This window comes from Eschrichtius robustus, chromosome 11, assembly GCF_028021215.1.
Source record: "Eschrichtius robustus isolate mEscRob2 chromosome 11, mEscRob2.pri, whole genome shotgun sequence".
NCBI classification, from domain to species: Eukaryota; Metazoa; Chordata; class Mammalia; order Artiodactyla; family Eschrichtiidae; genus Eschrichtius; species Eschrichtius robustus.
This window is the reverse complement of record NC_090834.1, coordinates 84,167,862-84,191,807: the sequence shown is the minus strand read 5'-3', so window position 1 is coordinate 84,191,807 and position 23,946 is coordinate 84,167,862. Positions and strand designations below refer to the sequence as shown.

Here is a 23,946-nt window from a genome sequence, read left to right as displayed (position 1 = left end):
TAGAGGGAAGAGTGTGCCCACGACTTTCCTCACTTCTGACACCAACTGCAAACTCAGAGTGTTCTCACAACCAGCCTCAGGTATTGATACAATTCACTGGAAGGACTCATAGAACACTCTGAGAGCAGTTACATTCACAGTTACAGTTTGTTACAGCGAATGGATACAGCTTAAAAATCAGCCAAGGTAATAGGTGGGGAGAGCTGAGTCCAGGAGGTTTTCAAACATGTAGCTTGAAATTGTCCTCTTCTTGTGGCATCAGAGCAGTGTTAGTCCCCTGGCACTGATATGTGACAATACTCACAGAACACTGCCAACCAGGGAAGCTCACCTGTGCCTTGGTATCCACAGTTTTAACTGGAGGCCCATCAGGCATAGGCATGATTGATTGCCTATGTGGTGGATCTCAGTCTCCAGTCCCTCTGGAGGTAGACTGTACCATGTGACTCAAAGCCTGCACCCTTAATTTCTTTGTTAGACTATCCAATGTGACCCAAGACTCCCAGGCGAATAAAGACATTCCTATTAGGCATGACATTCCAAGACTACCTCCCAGAAGCCGAGGACAAAGCCTAGACCTCTCTTTGAGCAAGTTTAAATTCTTTGCTACATAGATACCTCTTCTCAAATGCACACTCTAGCTAAGTCGCTCATGATCTGCCCCACCTTGACCTTTTATTCATTCCCCCACATGGAATTCCCTATCTCCTTCTCTCTCTTCACCCTTAGTTCAAGACCTATCTCAAATCACACCACCTCTGTTACAACCACCTCTGTTACAACCACTGGCTCATATTGCTCTTGTACTTTTCTTATTGCCAGTGATGTATTTTATCTACATACTTCTGGCACGTCACCTCAACAAACATTTATTATATGCACAAAGTTCTGGAGAAGAAGGAGAGAGAGAGTGATGACCAACATGTTGATCCCGAATTTAAGGGAGCTTAACATCTAGTAGGGCAGGCAAGTTCTTTTCATGCGCTTATTCAATGAATATTTATTGAATATCTACTTTGTACCAGGATCTAACCAGTTGTCAGACTACATAATTATCTAGAATTACAGAAAAAAAAAAAATAAGACCCAATGAGAGAGAATGTGAATGATATGGTCAGATTCTAGTGGATCTTGGTATCACATTAAGGAGTTAAGCCTTAAAGTCCTGTGTTTTCTGAATGCTGAAACATTTACCCTAAGATGATTTTAGGTGTTATGCTAATAACTCTTCTAAACAGTTAGTACTTATGTATTTAGTTTAATGATTTTCATAAAAAACATTATATGATCAGCATATTCCAACCTGTGGTTTCAGTTATTATTGCTTAGAACAAGGAAAATCAGAAAGAGTGAGTTATTTTTCATTATTTAATGATCACTGTGGCCATATTTGCTTCACATCAGCTGAATCAGCCCTGGGTATAGATAATCTGCCGTTATGACTAAAATCAGGTAATCAAGACTAGAAAGGCCAGAGTTTGGGAATTACCGCTATAGTAACTGGAATGGCATGCTCAGATGTGGCTTTAAAGAAAGTCTCCAAGGGACCAGGATGGAAAACGGCTCAGACTGGGATTGAGCTATATAGCCCAGTGAAGATGCTATTGGAACAGTTCTGATGAGAGATGAGGAATACGTGACTTAGAGCAGAGGCGTGGGGTTGGAGAGGAGGGGATAGATCTTTAGCAGTCTTTAGGACTTGGAGGATGGACTGAAAGAGTTGAGAAAGAGAAGAAAATTTAAGATGACTCTCAGGTTTCCAGCTTGTGTGATTCAAAAGATTATGGTGGTAACCAAGATAGAAAATATGGAAAGAGAAACAGGTTTGGAGGGAAAGAAAATGAATTTGCTTAGAAGGTGCTATGAGTCCTCAGTATATTTAAATTTATGGAATACCATCTCATTGTTTCATGTATGTACATTTTCTCTTCAATTAAAATTTAATCAAAACAAGAAATAAGTGATATCCCTTTTTTATATATGCCAGAAAAATGTTTAGTAGAAGAGCACCAGTTTTTATTGGAAGGCTCTGAGTATCCTAGTACCAATTAAATGTGTGATTCAGACTGAACTGTTTAACCTGAGTTTGTTTCCACATCTCCAAAATGAGATATTAATATTGATAACTGCCACACACAAACTATAGAGCTACACAATTTTTAGTTGGGTGGGTGTTGGGAGGTGGTCTTATGCTGAATAAGAATTTCTTCTTGAATTGTCTTGAACCACTTATCACTTATCAAAATACCAGTAGTGAGAAACTGTCTGTGAGGGGACCAAGTTCCATAACCAAATGTATAATACTTCTCTCCCAATCTAACTTTCAAAAAGCAAAGCTGCCTGGTGACTGTACCCAGACATCAAAAAGGAAACAGATGTTTCCCTACTTAATTCCACATTTTCTTCATCCTTGAGAAAATCAAGGCTCCATACCTCAAATTTACTTGTATAGTCAAGAGGGCTTTCTCCCCTTCCTCTCCCTCACCTCATTGCCTCGGTCATCTGAGGTTACGCCCAAGCCTGGTTCTGATTTGTATTGTATATTTTAATGCCTAACTAATGGGTAATTCACTAACATAAAAAAAGTCAGACTCTCCAAGTGTAAAATAAAATCCACCCAGGCACAACTTAAACAGTGTGTTTCTAACGTGCGAAAAATGTCAAAAAAAAAAAGGCTCCCCAAAGCCTCTTTGTGAGAAGACAGAGGGAAAAGATCAGACTACCCAGAGAGAAGAGCAAGGATTCACTTTGCATGCTTCCCTCAGTAGGTCAAAGACCTCAGCGCTGGAGAAATGACACAAGTCATTTCTATCAACAGTTGCCAAGTAACCCTGCAGATCTGTGGTCCATCCTTCTACACCTGACCTTAGTGGATTACATTAACAGGTTCTTTCACCCTCTGGCTTTCTTTTTGGTCCAGCCAATGGGAATCTATTATTAAACTCTCCTCAAATTGTCCAATCTGTGTGTAGTGTCTCTTTCCTGCTGAGACCAGACTGATACACTGATCTCAGGAATTAAATAAGGCTCAGGATGTGCTGTACCCTCAAATCACAGTTTCCTTGTTGCCAGGGTGTCTGAAATCCCCACACTGCTAACTCCTTCAGATCATAGAAGGCAGCACTGTCCAATAGGACTCTCTGAAATGATGGAAATGTTTAATTCAGTGCTGTAAAATATGTAGCCACTGACCATATGTGGCTATTGAAAATTTGAAATGTGGCCAGTGCAGCCAAGGGACTGAATTTAAATTTTATTTAATTTTAATCAAGTAAAATTTAAGTAGTCACATATGACTAGTGGCTATCATGTCGGACAGTGCAGCTGTAGAGAAAATGCAATTATTATCTGGAAAGAACCATACCTTAACTCCTTGCTGGTTTTTAAGAGTTTATTGCTAGTATATCAGGTCACCTATAATCCTAAAGTCATGGACAGGGGCAAAGGGATCCTTATTCCCTCTCATGTCTATTTTCTTCATCTTTATCTCCCAGGGTTAAAACCCAAAGCCACTGCTCAAACCGGAATAGGCTGCTCTGTTTGCTGTCCTGGTTTTCCAACTATTTCATCACCAACATCAGCTCCACCTGTGTCTTTTACAAACTTACTTTCTTCTTTCTGATAGTAGACATGAGTAGTATTTCCTGAGTCAAGGACTTCATTCCTCAACTTTCTTTGCTGGACCACCCTTCAATCACTTACCTACTTCACCTACCATTGCTCTGTAGGAGGCTCCCAGAGTTGTGTCTCTAGCCAAGAACTCTCTCTCTAGATGCATTCACCATTCCTTTACTATTCTTTCAGCAAACACTGTTGAGTATCTACTATGTATTTGGCTTTCAGTAATAATTGCTACAGCTTAATAACAATAATATCAACAACAATAACGGCTAATAGTTATTTAGTATTTTCATGTGTCAGGCATTATTCAAGAGCTTTAACTGTATAACTCATTTAATCTTCATACAGCACTGCTAAATAGGGACTATTACCATCCTCATTTAAAGGTAGAGAAACAAGTACAGAGAAATTCAGTAATTGCCTGAAGTCACACGGCTAGTGGGTAATAGAGTCAGCATTTAAGTGCAGATACTCAGGCTCTAGAACCTACGCTCTTTGCTATACTGCCAATGACCATGGCCCTGGAAAAGCAGACCAGAAGAGTCTCCGTCTATTTCTTCCTAGAAACCAAGTACTAGAATCCCTTGTACTAGGCATATTCACAGTGTACCCAAATCCAGAGGCTAGGATTCTTTTTATAATTTTCTAGGAGCCAGAATATCTGAATCAATCTTACATGTAAGAGTTTTTCTTTTTCCTAAAGTCATTGGTGATAAATATTACTAACATGGATCAAAGCCATTCCCTTAAACTCAGAAAATAGTATTTGGATAGGGGAAATCAGACGTTATTAAGACAGAGTGTTGTGGTAGGAAGAATACCATCCTCCCCACCCTAGAAGGCAATTTGCCATGATGTATAAAAAGTTGTAAAAATATGCATACTCTGTGATTTGGCAATTCAATTCTAGAAATATATTCTAGGGAAATAATCAGAGAAATGTGCAAATATCTATAAACAAGGGTATTCATCTGTAGCATGATTTATAATAATGTCAAATTTGAAATAACTGAAATGTGTAGCAAAAGGAAATTAAATATTTTTTATGCATAAAATGTGTATTAGGCAGTGATTAAAAAAGAATCTTTGTATATATTCATAAGAAAATGATCTTAATTTATTTTTAAAATAGTTTAAAGAGTCCATAGTATAATCACTTTTTTTTGTTTAAAGAATTATACATATGCATAAGACAATTTTAAAAATCTGAAAGAATGCATACCAAATGTTATCTCTAGATTGTAAAGTCGTGGATGGGTGATTTTTATACTCTTCCCTTTTCTTATCAGTATTTCTAATGTTACCGCAATTAATAAATTCATATTTTTTAAATAAAAAGTCACCAGTTTCCCTAATAAAAGACATATTAAATTTTCTACTGAAGCCAAATCAGGAGTATGTTAGTATTTATTTACTAAGATTTCTAAAAGTCATGGTTCTATAGCAATCAAAAACAAGTCTGTCCATTGTAAATTTAAAGCCACCAATTACACAATAGATTTCTTTTCTATTTAAATCATCAGGGTCTAATTTATGGATACCTTTCATTACTTTTTCCCTTAATTAAAATTTGATAAAGGAAGGCTGGCCAGCTGTTCCCTGACTGGATGGATGACAAGGGAAACAAACACACACAAATAAATAAATAAAAATAACTGGAATGCAAATCTATGTTCTGGTATTTTCTGGAGATATGATCTCAGAAAGAGTTATTTAATCTTTTCTAACCTCAAATTAGCTTCCCTGTATGTGGAAATGAAAATAATAAATAATTCAAATAAATTTAATTGTGAAATAGGACACATATAGAAGAGGCATTCTGTAAATATAAAGTGTTACATAAATGTTAACCAGGGATGGGTAATGACAATATTGGTTTGTTTTCCTCTGTCACTAACTTATTCTGAGACCTTGAGCAAGTCACTTAACCTTAAGGACCATCACGTTCTTCATCCTTAAAGCAAGGAGTTGAATGGGGGTGACTTCTTTAGTTGTTTTTGACTCTATCATTCTGTTATTCTATGATTCTACTGGTCTGTTTGTGGGTTGTGACAGTTTCTTCCAGAGTCCTGGAAAATGATATGGAAATTGAGCTCATTGAGTCTGCAGGAAACACGAAGCTAACTTCAGTGCTGATGTGATGATGGGTAGGATGGCTTTAGAAGAAATGCTCTGTCCCATTGTCCTCTGAATCATTTCCTCTCCAAGTGAGGGCAAAGATGAAGAGTAAAGAAATTCTGCAGTGACTATACACGTGGAAACTGACCCACCCTTCATCCCCAAGAAACTTCTTGGAGAAAGCCATGCCCGGAGGGTGAGCTCTGTCCCCCTTGAAGCCTGCCTCTCCCTTTCCCAAAGGCTCTGGCTGTCTCTCCGGCACTGCGTAACTTGGAAATCTCTATGGTAAAACTGAGCGGTAATGACTCTTTAAATGTATTCATGGTAGAAAAAAAATGTGTGTGAGAACACTGAGCAGAAGAGTTCTTCTGACCAGAGGAAATGTTACTTACACAAAATAATTTCTGGAAAATAATGCTATTTTCCTCACTTGTAAAAGATATAAAAATGTCCAAAAGAATAGAATTCAGAGAAGAAAAGGTATTTTAGTGATCAGTTGACTCAGCTCAGCCATCTGTAAAGGTGGAAACCAAGACTAAGTGGGAGGAAGAGGGAACAATAAGGAAGATGATTTACTCAATACCTGCTGTCTTCTATTGCTGAACAGGACCTTAGTAAACATTCTCTAATATATATATATATATATATATACACACACACATATATACATATGTATATATATATATATCTCGTATATATATACATATCATATAAATATGTCAGTGGGTATGATACTAGATATGTAGATAGATTTTGATACCAAACCATAAAATAGATATAATTTACCAACTGTTTCTTTAACAAAAAGCCGAGGTTAAGCTAGATTGAGTGACTTCTCAAGGTCACAAATCTAATTAGTGGCAGAACTTGGGCCTTTTGTCCTTGACAATCAGAATCAGAGGAAAGCAAACTTTTCTTTTTTCTTCCAGCTTAGAACATCCTGCCCAGGGATGAGTAAGCAGACACTAAGGTACTTTTTTAACTTCCTAAAGATATAACAACTTGAATGCCTCTAAGTATCAGCCAGTTATTCCTTTATAGTCTTGCCTTCTATCCTGGCCACTGGCAAAGTGGCATTATTATCCTGTGAGTCATCATGCTAATAAATAAATCTAATTTGAAGGTACCCCGTCTTCACTTTCTGTCACGATTTAACCCTCCCCACTTGTTCCCATCCCTTTCCTCTCCCAGCAACAGTCCCTGATGTCTAAGAACAAAATGTCACTGAAGGAGTTGCATGAAATAAAAAGAGGACAGTAAGATCCTAAAACATTGCAAAACCATGACTTTGGAAAGGCAGCTTTGGAGCTGTTTGAGACGACTTAGGGAGGGAGTGTCTTTGATGACAGAACAAATGCAGAAAGAATATGGCCAAGGATACACTAGAGTTTGCAAAGAGACTGTCATCTAAAATTACTGGAAATGGTGAAGGAGGGATATAGAGGGGCATGGTCAGGAAACAGGTCCATATTTTTTCAGTGCTTCATCTGAGCTCCCAAAGCAATTTCTACCTTGGTTTGTGATTTTATTTATCTTTTCCATGTTGGCCATTTTTCTTCATATCTGTATCTTCAAGGTCAAGGATTATTGATTAAAAAGATAATAGTCAGGGCCTATCCCAGAGCTTGGCATAGGGAACATTCTCACAAAGACTTGCTTACTGCAGGAATAAGGTTTATAGGAGTAGGGGGAGTTAAGTGAGGTGGTTGAATAGTTTCTGTCTGCATAGCATGCCTTCCTTCAGGGAAGTGAAGAGAAGCTCCAATACTATAATAATTCTCACTTTATAAGATTCAGGCCCACACTGGACCCAGGGGTGTGAACCCTGAAAGAACTCACTAGCCCCCAGGCCTCCTGGGTCAGGTAAACATGTGTGTAATCTAAGCCAGACCAATCAGGGCTCTCCTCAAACATTTCGCAAGTACCATGGGGACAGTTGTTCTTTCTTTTCCTGACTTCATCCACTCCAAAGACCAGGTGACTTGGAACTGCCATGGGGCCTTTTGTTAATAAGAGAGGGAGAAAATGAGACAGGGTCTTGATGCAATCCTACAAATACTTGAATGCAGCAATACATGAATATCCACCTTTTGTTCTTCCAGTTACATAAGCCAATAAATTCTCTTACCATTGGAGTTGGGGTTCTCTCACTGACAACCAAAAGACACCTGGCCAAGACAATAAATCACGTGGCTTCATACAGTCCCTTTCCACATTTTAGACCTGTCATCCCATTCAGAGATAAATAGAAAGGATGAGCTACAGGGTCATAAAAACTCTACCTAAAGGAACTAACTCAAGGTTTCATGGGTGATTTATGTTAAAGAAAAATCTATGTTGATAAGAGTTTTCTAGGCCTGTGAGAAGAGTCTCAGCAAAAACAATAGCAGAATATTTTCTGTTATGTATTTAACCTCTCATCTGCTCTCCTAGCTACCGGACAGTCCATGTGTAGTGGCAAGATTACTGGAAGTGGACTCAGAAGACCTGGGCTCTATCATCTACTATGCTGTACCTCACTCTACCCCCAGATAAAGGCACATTAATCCTTCATGTCTCACATTCCATATTGCTGACAAGGAGATAATAGCAGCTATTTCATGGGTTGTAGGAGTTAATTGAAATTATTTATGTATATGAAAGTCTGGTCTAGTGTCAGACATAAAACATTTTGTGCATATCTCTATTATAGCTATTAAATTATGAAAAAAAATTTACTGAATGCCTACTATGAACCAGGGTCTATTTTTGATGGTCTGGTAAAGTAGTGATCAAATCAAGGCTTCTGCCCTTGGGATGTTTACATACTAATGGGGGAGAAAGACAATAAGAAAAATAGTATGATATGATATGATATAACATAATATAACATAATATAATATCAGGAAATTGTAAGTGCCATGAAGAAAAATAAAGCAGAGTGAAAAAGTACCACTTTACATAAGAAGGTCATGGAAGACATTACTAAAGAGGCGATTTAAGCAGAAAGCTAGATACAGTGTTAGGCATATGCCTCTCTGGGGTAGAACATTCCACTAACATGTTTGAGGACCAGGAAGCAGGCCTTTGTGGCTGGAGCAGAGTAAACAAAGGAAGAGTGGTAGGAAATGGCACCTATATCTGATTTTAATATAATTGTCCCATTACTCCTCTGTTTGCTACATTCAATTCTAAGCTCCTAGAAAGCAGGGACAGCATCTTCTGCATCCACATTCCCACTGCCTAGAGTAATATCAACAAAGAATAGATGCGAAAATACTCAGTAAATATTTGTAATAAATTATGCATGTATAATTGAATTACTGGGATCTCAGTAAGTGATTGTCAGGTTTGGATCTGAATGATACATCTGTTTAGGCCAGATGTGACATGTTTAAACACTCATAACTACAGAAATGATACTACAGGAACCATAGTCAGTTTTGTGTTTTGGTGGTATCCAGCCAAATTAGATCACCTATGTGAAAGACACTGAGTTGTTACAGAACTGCTAGTGGGCATATTTTTATATGTGGGCACTGATTAATTTAATGTACTAAATATGCTAAGAATGTTATCTTATGGCTTCTGTGACTGAGCTATGTTAAAGGCAAGAGAAAATACAGCAGTGAAAGGATATGAAGTGATGCAAATCCATAAGGGCTGATCTACATAAAATCATCCTTGTTGAAAAACAAAAATGATAATTACACAAGTGACTCCTTTGTCACTGAAATGACCAAGCAAATTCTCATTTGCCTGATTCTTTCATTTCATCTAGATACCACCCAATGATGTTTTTCTAGACGTTCTTTGGAATAGAGATTCTTTTATACTTTAATATACTTTTGAAATTTTCAATAATATTTTAGTTAAATCTCAAAATATTCTTCAAACAAGATTCATTCAGAGAGGTGACATGACGTGACTAAGTTTACAAGTCAGGAAAGAAGTTCAACTCAAGTCTTATAATTCCTAATTTACCGTTTTTTCCATTCAAGAAGGATTCAATCATTAATATGGATTGAAGAATCATCTGTACTAAAGCAAATGTGAAATTAGAAGTTTTAAAAGTAGGTAAATGTAATTATTTAAAAATATCTGAGGTAGGATTATTTTAAGTAGGTGACAGATAATCAACTTAATTTCATAATCATATTGAACTAGCAATGGAAAATGTAAACAAATATAGCACCCAAAATATAACAATATATATTTATATTTATGTATTTATCCAGGATCTTGTCAGAATAGAATAAAACCCAATTTTACTTAACTTTAAGTAAATTTTTATTTTCCTTGCTAAGCTATACTTTCATGAATTTACATGTTACCTAAACAAGGGAGTTTAGGAGGTCCTCTTCATATCAGTATACATTATTTAAATCCCTGTAATTATAAGACTGTGTAGGAAGGAAACTTATCATAAAATGAAAATATTCTCCTATGATCACAGGTAAAAATTTTCTCCACTTTAACATTGCTTCCCTCCTACTAATAATGTATTTTCCTAACCTTTGTATTACCTATGAGGGTCACTTTCTTCTGTTTGTAAGCTATTAAACAACCAAAAATACAATGCAAACACAGTGCAAATTGACTACAAATAAAGTTACAAACTTGCAAGAGATTCATGGTTCCGTGAATTATGCTAAGTTCTCATTGAAGAACTTCTCAAATTCTACTAGTCACTGACTCAAGAGAACCTGGTAAAATTAGACCAGTTAATTAATACAAAAGAAAGAAATCATCATGGATGGTGAGATATGCATTCCAAAATAGAAGTAGTTGAATATCAAAGATTAAGAGTAGTTCTATGGGAAAATAGTGCCATTCCAGAATATTTTTGTAAAAGTAACCCTCTAAATTATCATACTGCAAAAGTCCAATGTGAAGTAAAGTAAAGGTTGTAATAGCATACTATCATATGATTATGCTGGAAAAGTACAGAAGAAAATGAAATCAATACTCAATATACACTTTGTTCTAACACTGAGCACACAATTGCATTTATAATTTAAATTTTGTTAATTATAAGATAAAATAAACTATCTTCAAGCTTTAAAAATCACAGAAAAATATAGGAGTTGCCTCCTGATTCTTCTAGAAATCACCTCCAAAGCAGCAAAGGTAATACAAAATCCTTGTTCAACAAAACTATATCTATATAAAATGTAAACCAAAATATATAACCAAGGAGGACAGATACACTAAAAAGCATACTAGGGTATGGAAAGACACAAAATAAGAATATCCATAGCTTTAGAATTCAAACAAAGCCAGCAAAAGTTACTTCTCCAAAGTATGTGGCACATTTTGAGAAAAAAACTCATCAGAACACAAGGAGGGAAAAAAAACATATAAGTGGTGTTGGGAGCTTCCTTGAATTAATTTAAGCATGAAGTCTAGAGATGCTGGGAAGAACAAGACCAAATGTAAAAAATATGGAAAGTAGCCTGCCATTGAGGCATAGAAAAAGAAGTAAATTTATATTGTGAACAGCCCTAGAGCACAAACTTAAGGCTAGGAAAATTCACTCATACTTCTGGTTCAGACTGGAGGTTTTTGACTCTCCCTCATATTTAACCACCTTCAAAACTCACCTAAAGGTCTAAAGATGTTATGTGGAAAGATGTTATAAAAAGAAAAAAAAAAAAAAAAAAACAGGAAAAATGTCAAACAAATATCATGCACCAGAAATTTTGAAGCAGAAGAAAACTGTGACAAATATATCACTATGATTTTTTAAAACAATATAGCAACAACTTCTATAAAACAAGAGCACAAAGGAGAGATATAAGAGTTTAAGAATGCTATAATAAGGTAACAGAAGATAAAATGTTGGTGTAGAAACTTTAGAAAAGAGTGGACGAAAAATTAAAGTCAAACTAAAAGTAGCACAAGAAATAAAAACATTGTTGAAAACACAGTTACGGACAGTGTACAGGAATGAGAAAAGTGAGGAAATAAAATGAAATATGAATAAGCAGATAAAAGTATCAGAGAGAAAATGATATATATGAATTAAAGGTATGGAGATACATAAACGCATGAATAGTGATCCAAAAGAAAAAAGCAGAAATAATAGGCAAGAAATAAAATGTATAGCATTGTCACTAAAAAAAAAAAAATTCTAGAAATTAAAAAAAAAAATTAATTTTACTGATTAAAAGAGAATAATGTGTCCCAGATAAATTTGACACAAAATAATACAGTCCAATATATTTTCTGGACTACAAAAATAAGAAGTATTCCTTAGATATCTGGGGAGAAAAGATGAAGTTACTCATGGGGGAAAAATATGGGCTGGTCTTGCACTTCTCCACAACCTCATTTGAAAATAGAATATAAGGCTTTGATGCCTTTAACAATCTTCAAGGAAAAAAGAAAAAAAAGGACAGAGAAAAGAAAGGGGGAAAGAGAAGGAGGGAAGAAAGGAAGAGAAAGAAAGAAACAAATTAGAAATTAACAACAAAAAGAAAGCAACAAACATCTTCCTCCTAGCTTCTCTCTTGACAACTATTGTATCAAGGAAGAAATAAAAATTAAATCTGTAAAATATTTTGAAAGTAACCATAATTAATACTATACATATTGAATTCATGGAATAAAACTACAGAAGTGATCAAAGAAAAATTCATAGTCTTAAAGCTAATGGTAATGAATAAGAATGAAACAAGTGAGTCACTGGAAAATCTGATTAACCATTATTTAATAGATAATAAGAGTAAAAGCATAATTACTTCCATAGATGTGGCAAAGGATAAAACTTAACATCCACTCTTGAAAATACCTCTTAAGAAAATAGGAAAAGAACTCAGAGCCAGCATCTTAATTAACAGATACAATAGGACCATTCCCATAGAGTAAAAAGGTAAATAAGAATGTTTTTATCATCAGTAGTATTTAATATTTTTGTGGAGGAACTAACCTATGCAATTAGGAAAAGAATAAAAAGAGATGTATATAGACAATTAAAAGGTGAATATAAAATCATTATTGTTTGCACACCCAAAAGATATTTTGTAGGAAAACCCAGAACATAAATGAGAAACTATTACAAATTTAAGAGAACTAGTATGGTAGTTATATACAAAATTCACATATAGAAAACAATGGCCTAAATGCATGCCAATAAAAACCATTAGAAAATAAGTGAACGAAACTACCTCATTAACAAAAGCAACAAAATAGATAAATTCCAAACTTAAGAAAACACATGTAAGATCTACATGAATAAAGCTTCAAAATACTAATCACGGACTCAGAAGTAGTAGACAAACAAATGGAAATGTTTGCCATGATCTTGAACAGAAAATCAAATATCACAAACTTAATTTTTCCTTTAATTAACCAAAACTCAATACACTTTCAATTTTACAAAAACAAAAAGTTTTAGGGAAGAAAGAAAACAGAAAAAAATTGATATTTTATAGGAACTAAACAATAATAATCCAGTATTTTTTTCAAAAGAAGAGTGCTGAAAGGGTATAGCCTTATCAAATATTAAGATATTTAAAAGATGCTATAATTCAAACAATGCGATGTATTCACTGAGACAATCCTTTCTGGATCTTTTCTTGAAAGGAAACAGAGTAGTTTTAGATCCAAATCACCTGGGATCCACTTAGAAGAAACTCTGGGACTTGGGAATGAAGAATCCACATCTTTTTGGTCTGCTGTAGCTTAAGTGTAACTTCTTAATAGTTGATGAAAAGAAAGAGAGAGAATCAGCAGGGCCAATGATTATTGAGGGATTGGATCACTTTCTCTCAACAATTATTTACTGGGCAGTAGCAAGCCCCATATCAGGCACTAAGAGGTAGAGTTGTGTAGCATATACACAGGTCATCTATTCCAAAACAACTAACAATATTCTTCTCTTTCTTAAAATGTCTTTTATAAAGTTGGAAAAGCAAATTACATACTTTCTCAGCCTTCCATGCAGGGGTAGTCATGAATAGTCATTATGAGGGGAAGTATGACGGGGACTTTCAGGAAAAGATATTATCTCTCAGATAAGAAACTGGTGAGGAGAAAGGCTCTCAGCAGTGATACAGTCCTCTTGAGTTCTGACTTTGACTGCATCCATGACTTCTGCATCTTCTGTAGCCATCTTGAGTGCATGAGTGACAACATATGGAAGCTGCTTATCTCCAAACTTCTTTTTAACGTTATGGGAGAAAAATACTGTTATTTCGTTAAGCTACTGTAAGTAGGTATTCTGTTATCTGAAATGGAAAACATTCCTAGCTGAAAATAATTTTTCTTAAATAAAAACTAAGCAGATATATTTCCTGGAGCTTAGAATAGTGAGAAATAGTAAAACAGCGTCAAAAATCTGTTCCAAGCTTTTTGGTCTCTGACTGACCATAGTTTAGAAATCATTCTTATTCACTGATTTGTTTTAACTTATATAAATTCCACAACTGAGTCTAAATTGTGGGCTTCTGTGTGTGTGTGTGTGTGTGTGTGTGTGTGTGTGTACACTCACATGCACTACTGCCCTGGGGCACCAAATTCAAAGATTGGGCAAGGGATTGAGTGGATGTCTTTGTCCCGACTGGAAATGGCATGAATAAAATTACCTCTCTTAGATTCTGAAGGATGAACTCCAAATTCAGGAGTTATACCACTGAGTTAGTGGGTAACTGGAGGGGTCATCACTGAATTCTCAAAATGAAAAGATATGGGCCACCTGGCTTTTACATTTCATGCTCTTCATTGAAAAGGCATGAGTGAGCAGCTCCAGCTTCAAGCTGTCTTCCCCTCACATATGACCTGAGGCTCCAACTGAGAGGCTACAGTTGTTATGACTCACACTAGACAAGAGGATTTGCCCTCAAGGGTACAAGGACAATCACTCACACGTGTGGGCAAAGCCAACAGATTCTCCGTGCAAAAGTCTCTTCACCATCCTCTGTCATGCTTATTAATTATCCTTCCATCAACTGGAAGACAGAGGGCCCCCTTGAACGCCAAGCTGGACGAAGTAGGCACCACATTCATCACTGGACAACTGGCTGAGGCTGACATAATATATACAGATTCGATTCCAGACAGAGATAACCCTCCATGGCAAAGGCTCACAGCCGTGTGGTTTCCTAGACACTCAGTGCTTAAAAGACAGGTTGACCTTTTCAAGTTTAACTTCTCAAGATACATGTTCACCACACCAAGGGGTAGCAAAAAACAAAAACAAAAACAAAAACAAAACCCAGAACATTCTGCTTACGAGTTCAACACAAAGTCCCTGCCTTACCTGTGGATATACTATCCATCTTCAGATTTCTAGTATGAAGGGGAGCCAGCAAGACACTGCCCTGTATATAGTTCAAGATGTAATACCCTTGCTTGCTGAAGTACATGTCAAATGAGATCATATATTTGAAGAAACCTTTGAAAACACTAAAACAATGTATCAATATATGGTATGAGTGCTGTGAATCCTAATGCAAAGCAATGAGGATGTTATGCCCTTGTTGAAAAAACTTCAAAGGCTCCCATTTCCTACAGAATTAAGTCATAACTCCTTATCATTAAGAGGGACTATTTATTCCCCTTCCCATAAGTCTTTATAAAAAACATGAGGGTGCTTCAGGTCCACTTTCCAAAGGGCAGTAACATTGGAGGCGCATTCCCTGCCCTTCTCTGGTGAAGTGATTAATATAATTGGTGAAAACCGTAACCAGAGGTGAGGCCACCCCACTGCCCAAGAGCAAACCTTCATTATTCTGTTTCAACCTTACCCCCTGCAAACAGATGGGGGAAAATCTAGGTCATGGGACCTCAAGATTTAGGCTTAACTCTTTTCAAATCTAATTATTTCCAGAAAGTTTTATCTAATGGAGGTTCCTTACCCCATCTGGCTCTTCAACCAGAAACCTGGAAGTGAAAATGGTAAGTAGCAGAACTCCAGCACAAACATACACTGAGGTCCCAACACCATCAAGACACTCAATAGATGAGGGAGGGACATTCTAGATTGAGGAAAGTGCATTAACAAAGGCAGTAGACAGGAAAGAAGAGGCACATCTTGGGAATGTTCACTAATCCAGTGTGACTATAACATTCAAGAACCCAAGGTGGTGCAGTGAGAGATAAGACTGTAAACATGCATCTCTGTGGGCTCTAGAACAAAACCTGGCATGAAGTGCTATGTAATAGTTTGTTGAAGGAAGAAATTATATTATTTAAAATTCACAACAATCCTATGATACTGGTGCTGTTATACCAATTTTAGAGCTGAACTCTGAGGCAGTCTAACTTCAGAATTTGTTCTCTTAGCCATAATGAGACTAGACCATACATAATAACTGGGTGGTCCAGGCCAAGGACCAAAAGAAAAGAGAATGGAAAAAAGGGAGGAATAGAAGAAAGAAGGAAAAGTGGGAGAGAAGAAACCAAAAGCCTAAAATAAAAATTAAAAGAATGTATGATCATTTACATAGTTAAGTTCTCGAGAGAAAATAGAAAGATGTGAGAATCGCTGGATTTCTACTGTAGACAACATAGTAGTAACAATGGTGTGATGAAATGACGTAGACCTTTCCCTCCCCAAAGTTCTCCAATAGCAGGGACTATAATGGCTAGAGGACTCTGTTGAAAGCAAAGTCACTACATTCTCCCAGTTCAGAATATGCTAGTTTTCCTGCTTTCTCTCTGTCCGAGTACACAGAAACTGAAACTTGTCTGACCGTCTTTTCCAAAGAGATGTAAGATGGGACAGGAAGCCCCAAAGGCTGCCATTGGAAACTGCAGTATTTGAGAAGAGATGCTATCTCCTGTCCTTTAGAAGGGGAAGGGAGTGCTTCACTGGCTCCCTCCCTGAAGCCATCTCAGGGGAAGGGCCCTAATACAATGTTCCTAGAAGCTGGGAATGTGGGTCAGAAGAGGCACTTGACACCTCATTCCTGGTTTGGGTGTCCAGTCAACGTCTGGTTTTGCCAGCCTGTTTCTGAGTGGTTGGGGCAGAAAAAAGAGCATGGGGAGGTGGAGTTGTGATCCATCCGGCAGAGGGTCCCAAGTTTCCAAGAAGTAAAAAGATGAACCTCTTGTCCTAGAGTCCATCCAAAGGTGGATATTAGGTGGGAGCTGCAAGTTTGCTGGAGGCAACTTCCTGGTGGAGCTACGAGGAACACCCATCAAAGGGCTGTGTCCTGAGTTCACCAGCTGCAAGTCACCAGAAAACCAAGGGGAGCTTCACAAGTGGCCACCAATAGTAAGATTCCCTAGGAAAGATGAACTCATAGCACACAAGGAGCAGAAGCTATCAATACAAAGCCCATAAAGTAGACACTACTAGTATTCCCATCCTTGATATTTGATTGAACCTATTCCCAGATGCTTCAATGGCCCCAGGTCATGTGGCTTCCCAGAGACAAAGTCAGGGCTAATCACATCTTCTGATTTCTTGTCTAGTACTCACTTCATCCCTGCTCTTCAGATCACCTTGTCTCCATGTCAGAGTCACAGGAAGATTGAAGCAGATCATTGGCCAAGCCACAGCCATGGTCACTGCCTAGAAATATTCTCCTCAAAGCTAATTCTGGTCTGTGGAATATCCAGTCAGAGCTATACCTCCCCGTCGTGCTGAATTACAAAATACAGCAAGATGACTAACTTTCCTCTCAGCACCAGCCACTGTGGGCTAAATGGCACTATAAACTAGGCTCTCACTGACACCATCACTATGAAAATGCCCGCAGCAGATGATGTTGGGGTGAAGCTTATCTGAAAGGTGCAACGTGGACACAAGTTGAACTTCAGCTCCAGAGTGGTCATGAGAAATTAATTTCTATATTGAAACATCAAGGAAAATTTTATAATATGCATTACACCCCAAATCATGATAGTCTTCTGAGCCAGAAAGCCAAAGTGAGAGGAGGAACTGGATTCCTTCAAGTACTTAAGTACACCAATCAGCCACACATTCTTAAAATAGCTGCAGATAATCTCCCTAGACTGAAAGAGGATAGACAACAGGGACCAAAGATGAGGGTGTGAGCCATCTTAACATCTCCATTTCTATCTCGTACGGTATCTTTCGGGTAACGCCGCCAAGGAAAATTTTGTAAACCAAAGCTATGTAGACATTTCCTCCACCCCTGTGTTAGTTCCTTGCAGATTTCCAGATGGTATTAGATGTGAAAGAGAATTATTAGGGGCGGGGGGAGTAGAAGGTGGAGAGAGCCCTCAGATCAGGATGTAGGTCTGACACCTGTACAAGGAGAGAAGGAAGGAAAGAGGATTGGGTAGAAGGAGCCTTAGACGGCAGCACAGTTCCAAGAGTGTTTCAGCCAGACCAGGGGGGAGTCCTCTAACCAAGGCTGCTCACTGGAGGAGTCTTGCATCTCTCCAGAGTCCAGAAGCAGCCTACAAGGGAGCCAACACAGAGGTAGATTCAGAGCGGCAACAGCTGCAAGCCATGGGTCAGTTGTGTTCCTTACAGTGGGAGAGCTGAATAACACATTTCATCGTCACCACAGTCCTAACCATCGCAGTCAGGGTTCAGAGTTCAAAAAACCAGAACTCAACGCTGGCTAAAGTACGTGTAAAAAAGGAATTTATGGGAAGGTGTTGGGTAGCTCACAGGATTTATGGGAAGGCTGGAGGAAAGACTGAGGAAAGGGGCAGGAATCAAGGTTATGCCTCAGAAATAACCTCCTCAGGATGCTACTGCTGTTGCTGCTACTGGATGCCAGACTCCAGCACCTTCCCTGCACCATGGCAACCACCACTGGCGCCCCTTCTACCATGACTAGACACTGGACATCACTGCCACCACTGCCACTGGCTGAATAAATCCTGAAGTGCTGCTGCTTCTCTGCATCACTTGAGTTATATTCAAAGTACAGAGAGGGAACACCTAATTGGTTCAGCTTTAGTCACATATCCTGGCCCCCAGGTAGGGTTGCCAGATTTAGCAAATGAAAATGTAAGATGAACAGTTAAATGGAAATTTCAGATAAACACTGAGGTTTTTTGGTATAAGTATATCCCATGCAATATCTAGTGTATACTTAACACTGAAAATATTGTCATTTATCTGCAATTCAAATTTAACTGGGTGTCTTTAATTTATCTTCCCGGGGGCCAGCAGGAGGGGAGAGTGAGTGTCTGTTTTTTAGTGTCTGTCACATAAGGCAGTAAACCCTGCCTTCCATCAAGATTGATGTAATGGTGAATTCTCCAAACTTGGGAAAGAGGTTATTAGGTTGTGCTGCCATGGATGGGAATATCTACTCTCCAGAGTCCAATTAATACGGCATCCCTTATCATAATCAATGTAAAAGGAGCTACTCGGGGACATATTTTTAACCCAAATTTCTCAAGAACGGAATGAAATGGGCAGAAAGATATTGTTTTTTCTTGCTTCTCATGGAAAGTTGGTTTTTACAGACATTTAAGTACAAAGCATTTGCTGTTTCACACATTTGTTAATGTCCAAATCTGGGCTTCATCCAGAGACAATAATATGCAGGGACACAGATATAACTGACTACAACTGCATCTGCCAACTCTGTTGGGCTGGTGGGGGGTTGTCTCGGACATAGGCTCTTTGAAGAATTTTATAGATAGAGAGAAGGAGTACTTTGGGCAAGAGCTGTTACCCCAGGATTTTGATGAGACAATGTTTCAATGAGCACCACATGCCCTGCAGAAGCGTCACCTCCAGGAACCCAGCCCTGGTCCTAATAGAGAGGTACTTCTGCTAGAGGCCAGGACCAGTCTGCCTGTGGCTGTGCTTTTCAGATGGATCTACCCCACTGGACAGGAGACATGCCCGAGAAGGGCCAGGAGCCTCTTTGAAATAGGACATGTATAAAGGGGAAATATTATTGTCCTTGAAAAACACAATTCCCCACATAACCAGAACCATGTGTCCCTGGCCTGTGGGGCTTTGTTCTCAGCAGGGTGTCAGATGCTGTCCAGCCTTGGAATGTGCTTTCTCTAGGCAACCAGTACCAGGTAGGGGAAAGAATACACACCGAGCCCCTCCTCCAGGACATCTGTGGCTTCAAGGTCCCCCCAGGGCAACCAAATCACTACATCTCTGTCTTTTACACATCTTCCTATCAACCTTTTCTAAACAGAGAAGAGGAAATGATGTTTTCACAGTGTGGGCCCTTCCTAAGTGACACCTCACCTTTTCTAGACAGTTTCCAAAAGAGCCTCTTTTCAGAGCCCTCTTTTGTGTGCTGGGTGGAGAAAGGGAAAAGGTTTTCAAAAAATCTCACTGTGACTTTGCATATCACAAAAATATCTAAGATGATTCCGTTTTGTAATCTCCACGCCCCGCCCCTGACACACACACATCAGATTTTAAATCAATTTGTTAGCTTACTTCTATTCACAAATATTTAAGCATATTTATCACTAAGTGCTTGGCATTATACTAAACACTAGTGATGTAAAGATGAAAAAGATAAAGTGATCCCTACCTTCATAGAGTTTTCTCCTTTAATATACCTCACAGAAATAAGTATAAAGCTTTACATACAGTTCATTTCAATTAAACTAGTATTTATTGAGTGAACTGGAATTCCCCTGGAGAATAAAGTCTCTAGGAAAATCAAATCTTATTGAAAGTATACTAGATGTTCTTCCTTCTTCCTTCTTTTCATCCTACAAATATTAAATGTTCACCATGTGCCAGGGTCTGTGCTACAGTCTGGGTATCCAAGAGTAAACAAAGAGTTGCTCTTGTGGAGATTACAGTCTAGGGGGAGACAGACACCCTAAAAGATCATTCTCAAAATGGAATCACAGCTGCAAACTGTGATAACATTTGTGATAGTCCATATTGGTAGAATGAATAAATGAATAAGGGGTACTACGAAAGCATTCAACAAGGGCGTCTGATAAAGCTCATGAAGCCATGGAGTTTAATTCAGTATTTAAGAGTAAGGCCAAGAAATGCAGAAGAAGCTAGAGCCAGGTGCTGGGCTATGAATTCATGAATTTTATCTTAGTCTCTTGAGGTTTTTATTATTATTCTCATTTTGTGAACAAGGAAACTGAGACTCCGATTTGAAGTAATTTGTCTGCTGGCATAGGGCTGCACAGTGATGGTAGACCTTGGATTCGCTGCGTGACTCCAGAATTCATGGCCTTTTCCTAACACACATTCCCTCTCCCTAAACCAAGCAATATACTAAACACTATAGACCTCATTTCCTACCAGCCCATTGACCTTTGCGTTCCTCAAATACCCCGAACACATTCCCGTCTCAGGCTTTGAACTTGCTCATATGTCTATGTCGCTCCCTCCCTGCCTCCCTCTCTCCCTCCCTCTCTCAGTCAGAAGTTTCCTTAGAGAAGCCTCCTCTGACCCCATTCACCATAATAGTGTCTGCCACTCTGTTTCCCTGCTTTATTTTTCTCTGTACCACCTATCACTATATGAAAGGAATTTGTTATTCATTTGTTAGTTGTCTCTTCCCCACCAGAATGTAAGCTCCATGTAAGTCGGGGGCTGTATCAAGCAGGGTCCCAGCAGGACACAGAATTCCACTCTGATGCTTTCACCCAAAGGATTTAAAAAGAGAGGTGGGCATTTTACAGAGGCTAAAGTGGTTTTGAGGAAAACAGTGAAGAAGGTTGAGACATCTAGAACTGAACAAAAGCCAGTAGGCATTACCACCCTTAGGCTTAGAGGGAGGCACAAAGGGAGGAAATGTTGTCCATGGAATCAGCAATTTCTGGAGCTTGCAGGAGGGGCTGGCGGGCAGCAGCTGTGGCAGCGGAGGAGATGGCCAGTGCTGGAGCTGAGACCGTGGGACAGGGAGAAAGCCCAACCTCTCACCACTCTACCCTGACCCCGTTTTCCGCGTTGACGCTCACTAGCCAAGGCCAACTGGAATCCAGCCAGCAAGGCTGCACGGGTGGTGCTGTCTGCAGCGGTCAGCATCTCAGGCACAGAACAGGGCGGAGAAGTGGAGGATGGATCTGGGAATGGGAAGCAATAAACGGAGAATAACCAGGTACAAGGATTTTGTTTGGTTTACCTCATTTTCCCACCACCCAGAATACTGCCTCTCACAGCTTGAGTGCTCAATAATATGTGTGAATATATAAAATATGCCCCATGAAAGAGAAAGACAAAGACAAGAGACTGTCATCAGAGCAACCAGGAGTCACCCAGGAGTGGTTTGATGGGGACTTCTAACCGGGTGGCAGCTTTGAGCTTGGAACAGAAAACCAGATGTGAAAGTTGCTTCTAGGGAGGGACAAGATTTGTTTGTTCAGCGTTACACACTTCTGTAGAGTGAAAGGTTATATAAATTGGGAAACACAGGTCACATCCACAGATATTAAGGAATGCCTTCTGAATGCAACATAAACTGATATCCAGCCACTCAGATGGTCTGAGCTGATGTTCAGGGAGGAGCTGGAGGTCAGGCGTTCATGCTGGCTGGGACCTTAGCTGTGGATCAAGGTGCAACCAATGGAAACCCACTCATAGGAGCTAAATAACAAAAGGGGGGATATACTATGAGAACACAGGACTATTTTAAGGGATCTAAAGAAAGGAGATGTAGAGGAGGGACCACTGCAATTACTCCATCTCTCTAGGACTGGGTCAGTCAGTCATTCAGCAAACATTTATTGAACTCCCACGGAGTGCCAGGCACTGTGTTAGGGTCTGAGGTGAACACAACACAAAGAGTGCCATCTCTGCTTCTCTGGTTACATTTGAATTCTCTCTTGCTCTCTCTCACTACCTCACATTTTACCTGATTTTTTGTGGGGACAGCCCACATGAACAGTCCCCACCTGCACTGTGCCCTTATGCCTTTTGAAGTCCCCAACCCTGCAGAAACATGATGTTTCTGAGTTTGAATTCTAAGCTCCAAGAAGAAAGAATCCAAGGAACTGACTGGATGGTTCTATTCCAATCAAGTAATCGAGTAGGCCAAAGGTCTGAGTTACCTGTTTCTCTGCCTGCTTGGCAGGGATGAGAGAAGCATACTTTGTGAAGGGAACATAGGCAGCTTCTCCAAGAAGAGACTGGAGGGAGGAGACATCATTAGTACAACAGAGCATCTCCACCCATTCAGCCTTTACATGCCATCTCCGCCCATTTGTATACTCTGTAGAAAAACTCAAGGGCAGGAAATAAGAGAGTGCACCTATGAATATAACACACCGGCTCTGTTTACGAATACCCTGTGAGAGAAACGCACACCCTCTGAGGACTGATTCTTCCAGCTTGTTTATAGCATGTTCAGTATAACTCATCAGATAGCCCATCAACCCACAGACACAGCCCTTTGGGGCTGCCACAGACAATAAGCAGCAGGAGATGTGGCAAAGGAAAAGGGAGGGCATTTGTTCCTCTAATTTAGTTCTGACTAAATGAGCAACTACAGTGAAGAGAGCAGGCAGATCAAATAGAAATTCCCGGCGCCCATGTTAATGAAAACATCTACATTATAATTAAAGGTCCAAAAAAAATCTCCTCTAAAATGTAGAGCCCGTAGAAGATGGGGTGGTTCACGCTGAACCAAACATAAAGCTCCCTGGAATCTGACTCCTGTGGCATTCAGTGGATTATTGATTCTCGCCAGTGGCAATAGTGGTAATGTTCAGAATTTTAAAAAAGATTAACTATGATTTAATTCATTTAAGCCTTACCTTGGAAGAGGTGGAGAGAGGCAGAAATCTGAGAGAAGAGAGTCATATGTGATAGTGCCAATTTCATTTTTTAAAAAAAGGCTCCTAAGAGGCTCCTAACCATAGTAGGTATTGCCAGGATTAGAGGAATTAGAAGCATACATAGACATAGTGATTGTATATATCTCTGCTTTCAGTGTAGTCTTATGAGCAGACAGGAAGTAGACACTGAAGCTGGAATCAAAGGGCTTGGTGAGCCTTATGTGGCATAGAAAAGGCAAGGGTGACCCACCCCTCTACCCCCAATCAACCTGATGCATAAAACTTTAAGACCTTCGGGGAGGCAATGGACACAAGTATCTGTTCCCTAAGGGCTCATAGAACCAGCAGCAACCTTAACCTTATCAACAACAGTGCCCTCATTTTACAGGCGAGAAAAATTAAGACCCAGAGAGATGAAAGCACATCATCCAAGATTACAGGCAGTCACAGGTCTGCCATGAGATTGGAATACCCAACCAGAATATGCCTTGTGGCAGGCAGAATTCTGAGATGACCCTCATCCTTGTATTGATACCATTCTCTCCCTTTTGAGTGTGGATGGAACCT

General features: G+C 39.0%; 1 protein-coding gene across 1 annotated transcript in view; it reads right to left on the bottom strand.

Moving 5' to 3' along the window:
• Positions 1 to 23,946, bottom strand: part of LOC137772245 (hypoxia-inducible factor 1-alpha inhibitor-like) — a 155,318-nt gene that overhangs the window by 99,438 nt on the left and 31,934 nt on the right. The window contains 3 exon segments of the mRNA XM_068556110.1: positions 17,398 to 17,515; positions 21,527 to 21,669; positions 22,602 to 22,731. Of these exon segments, the coding sequence (XP_068412211.1) occupies positions 17,398 to 17,515; positions 21,527 to 21,669; positions 22,602 to 22,731 (391 nt within the window).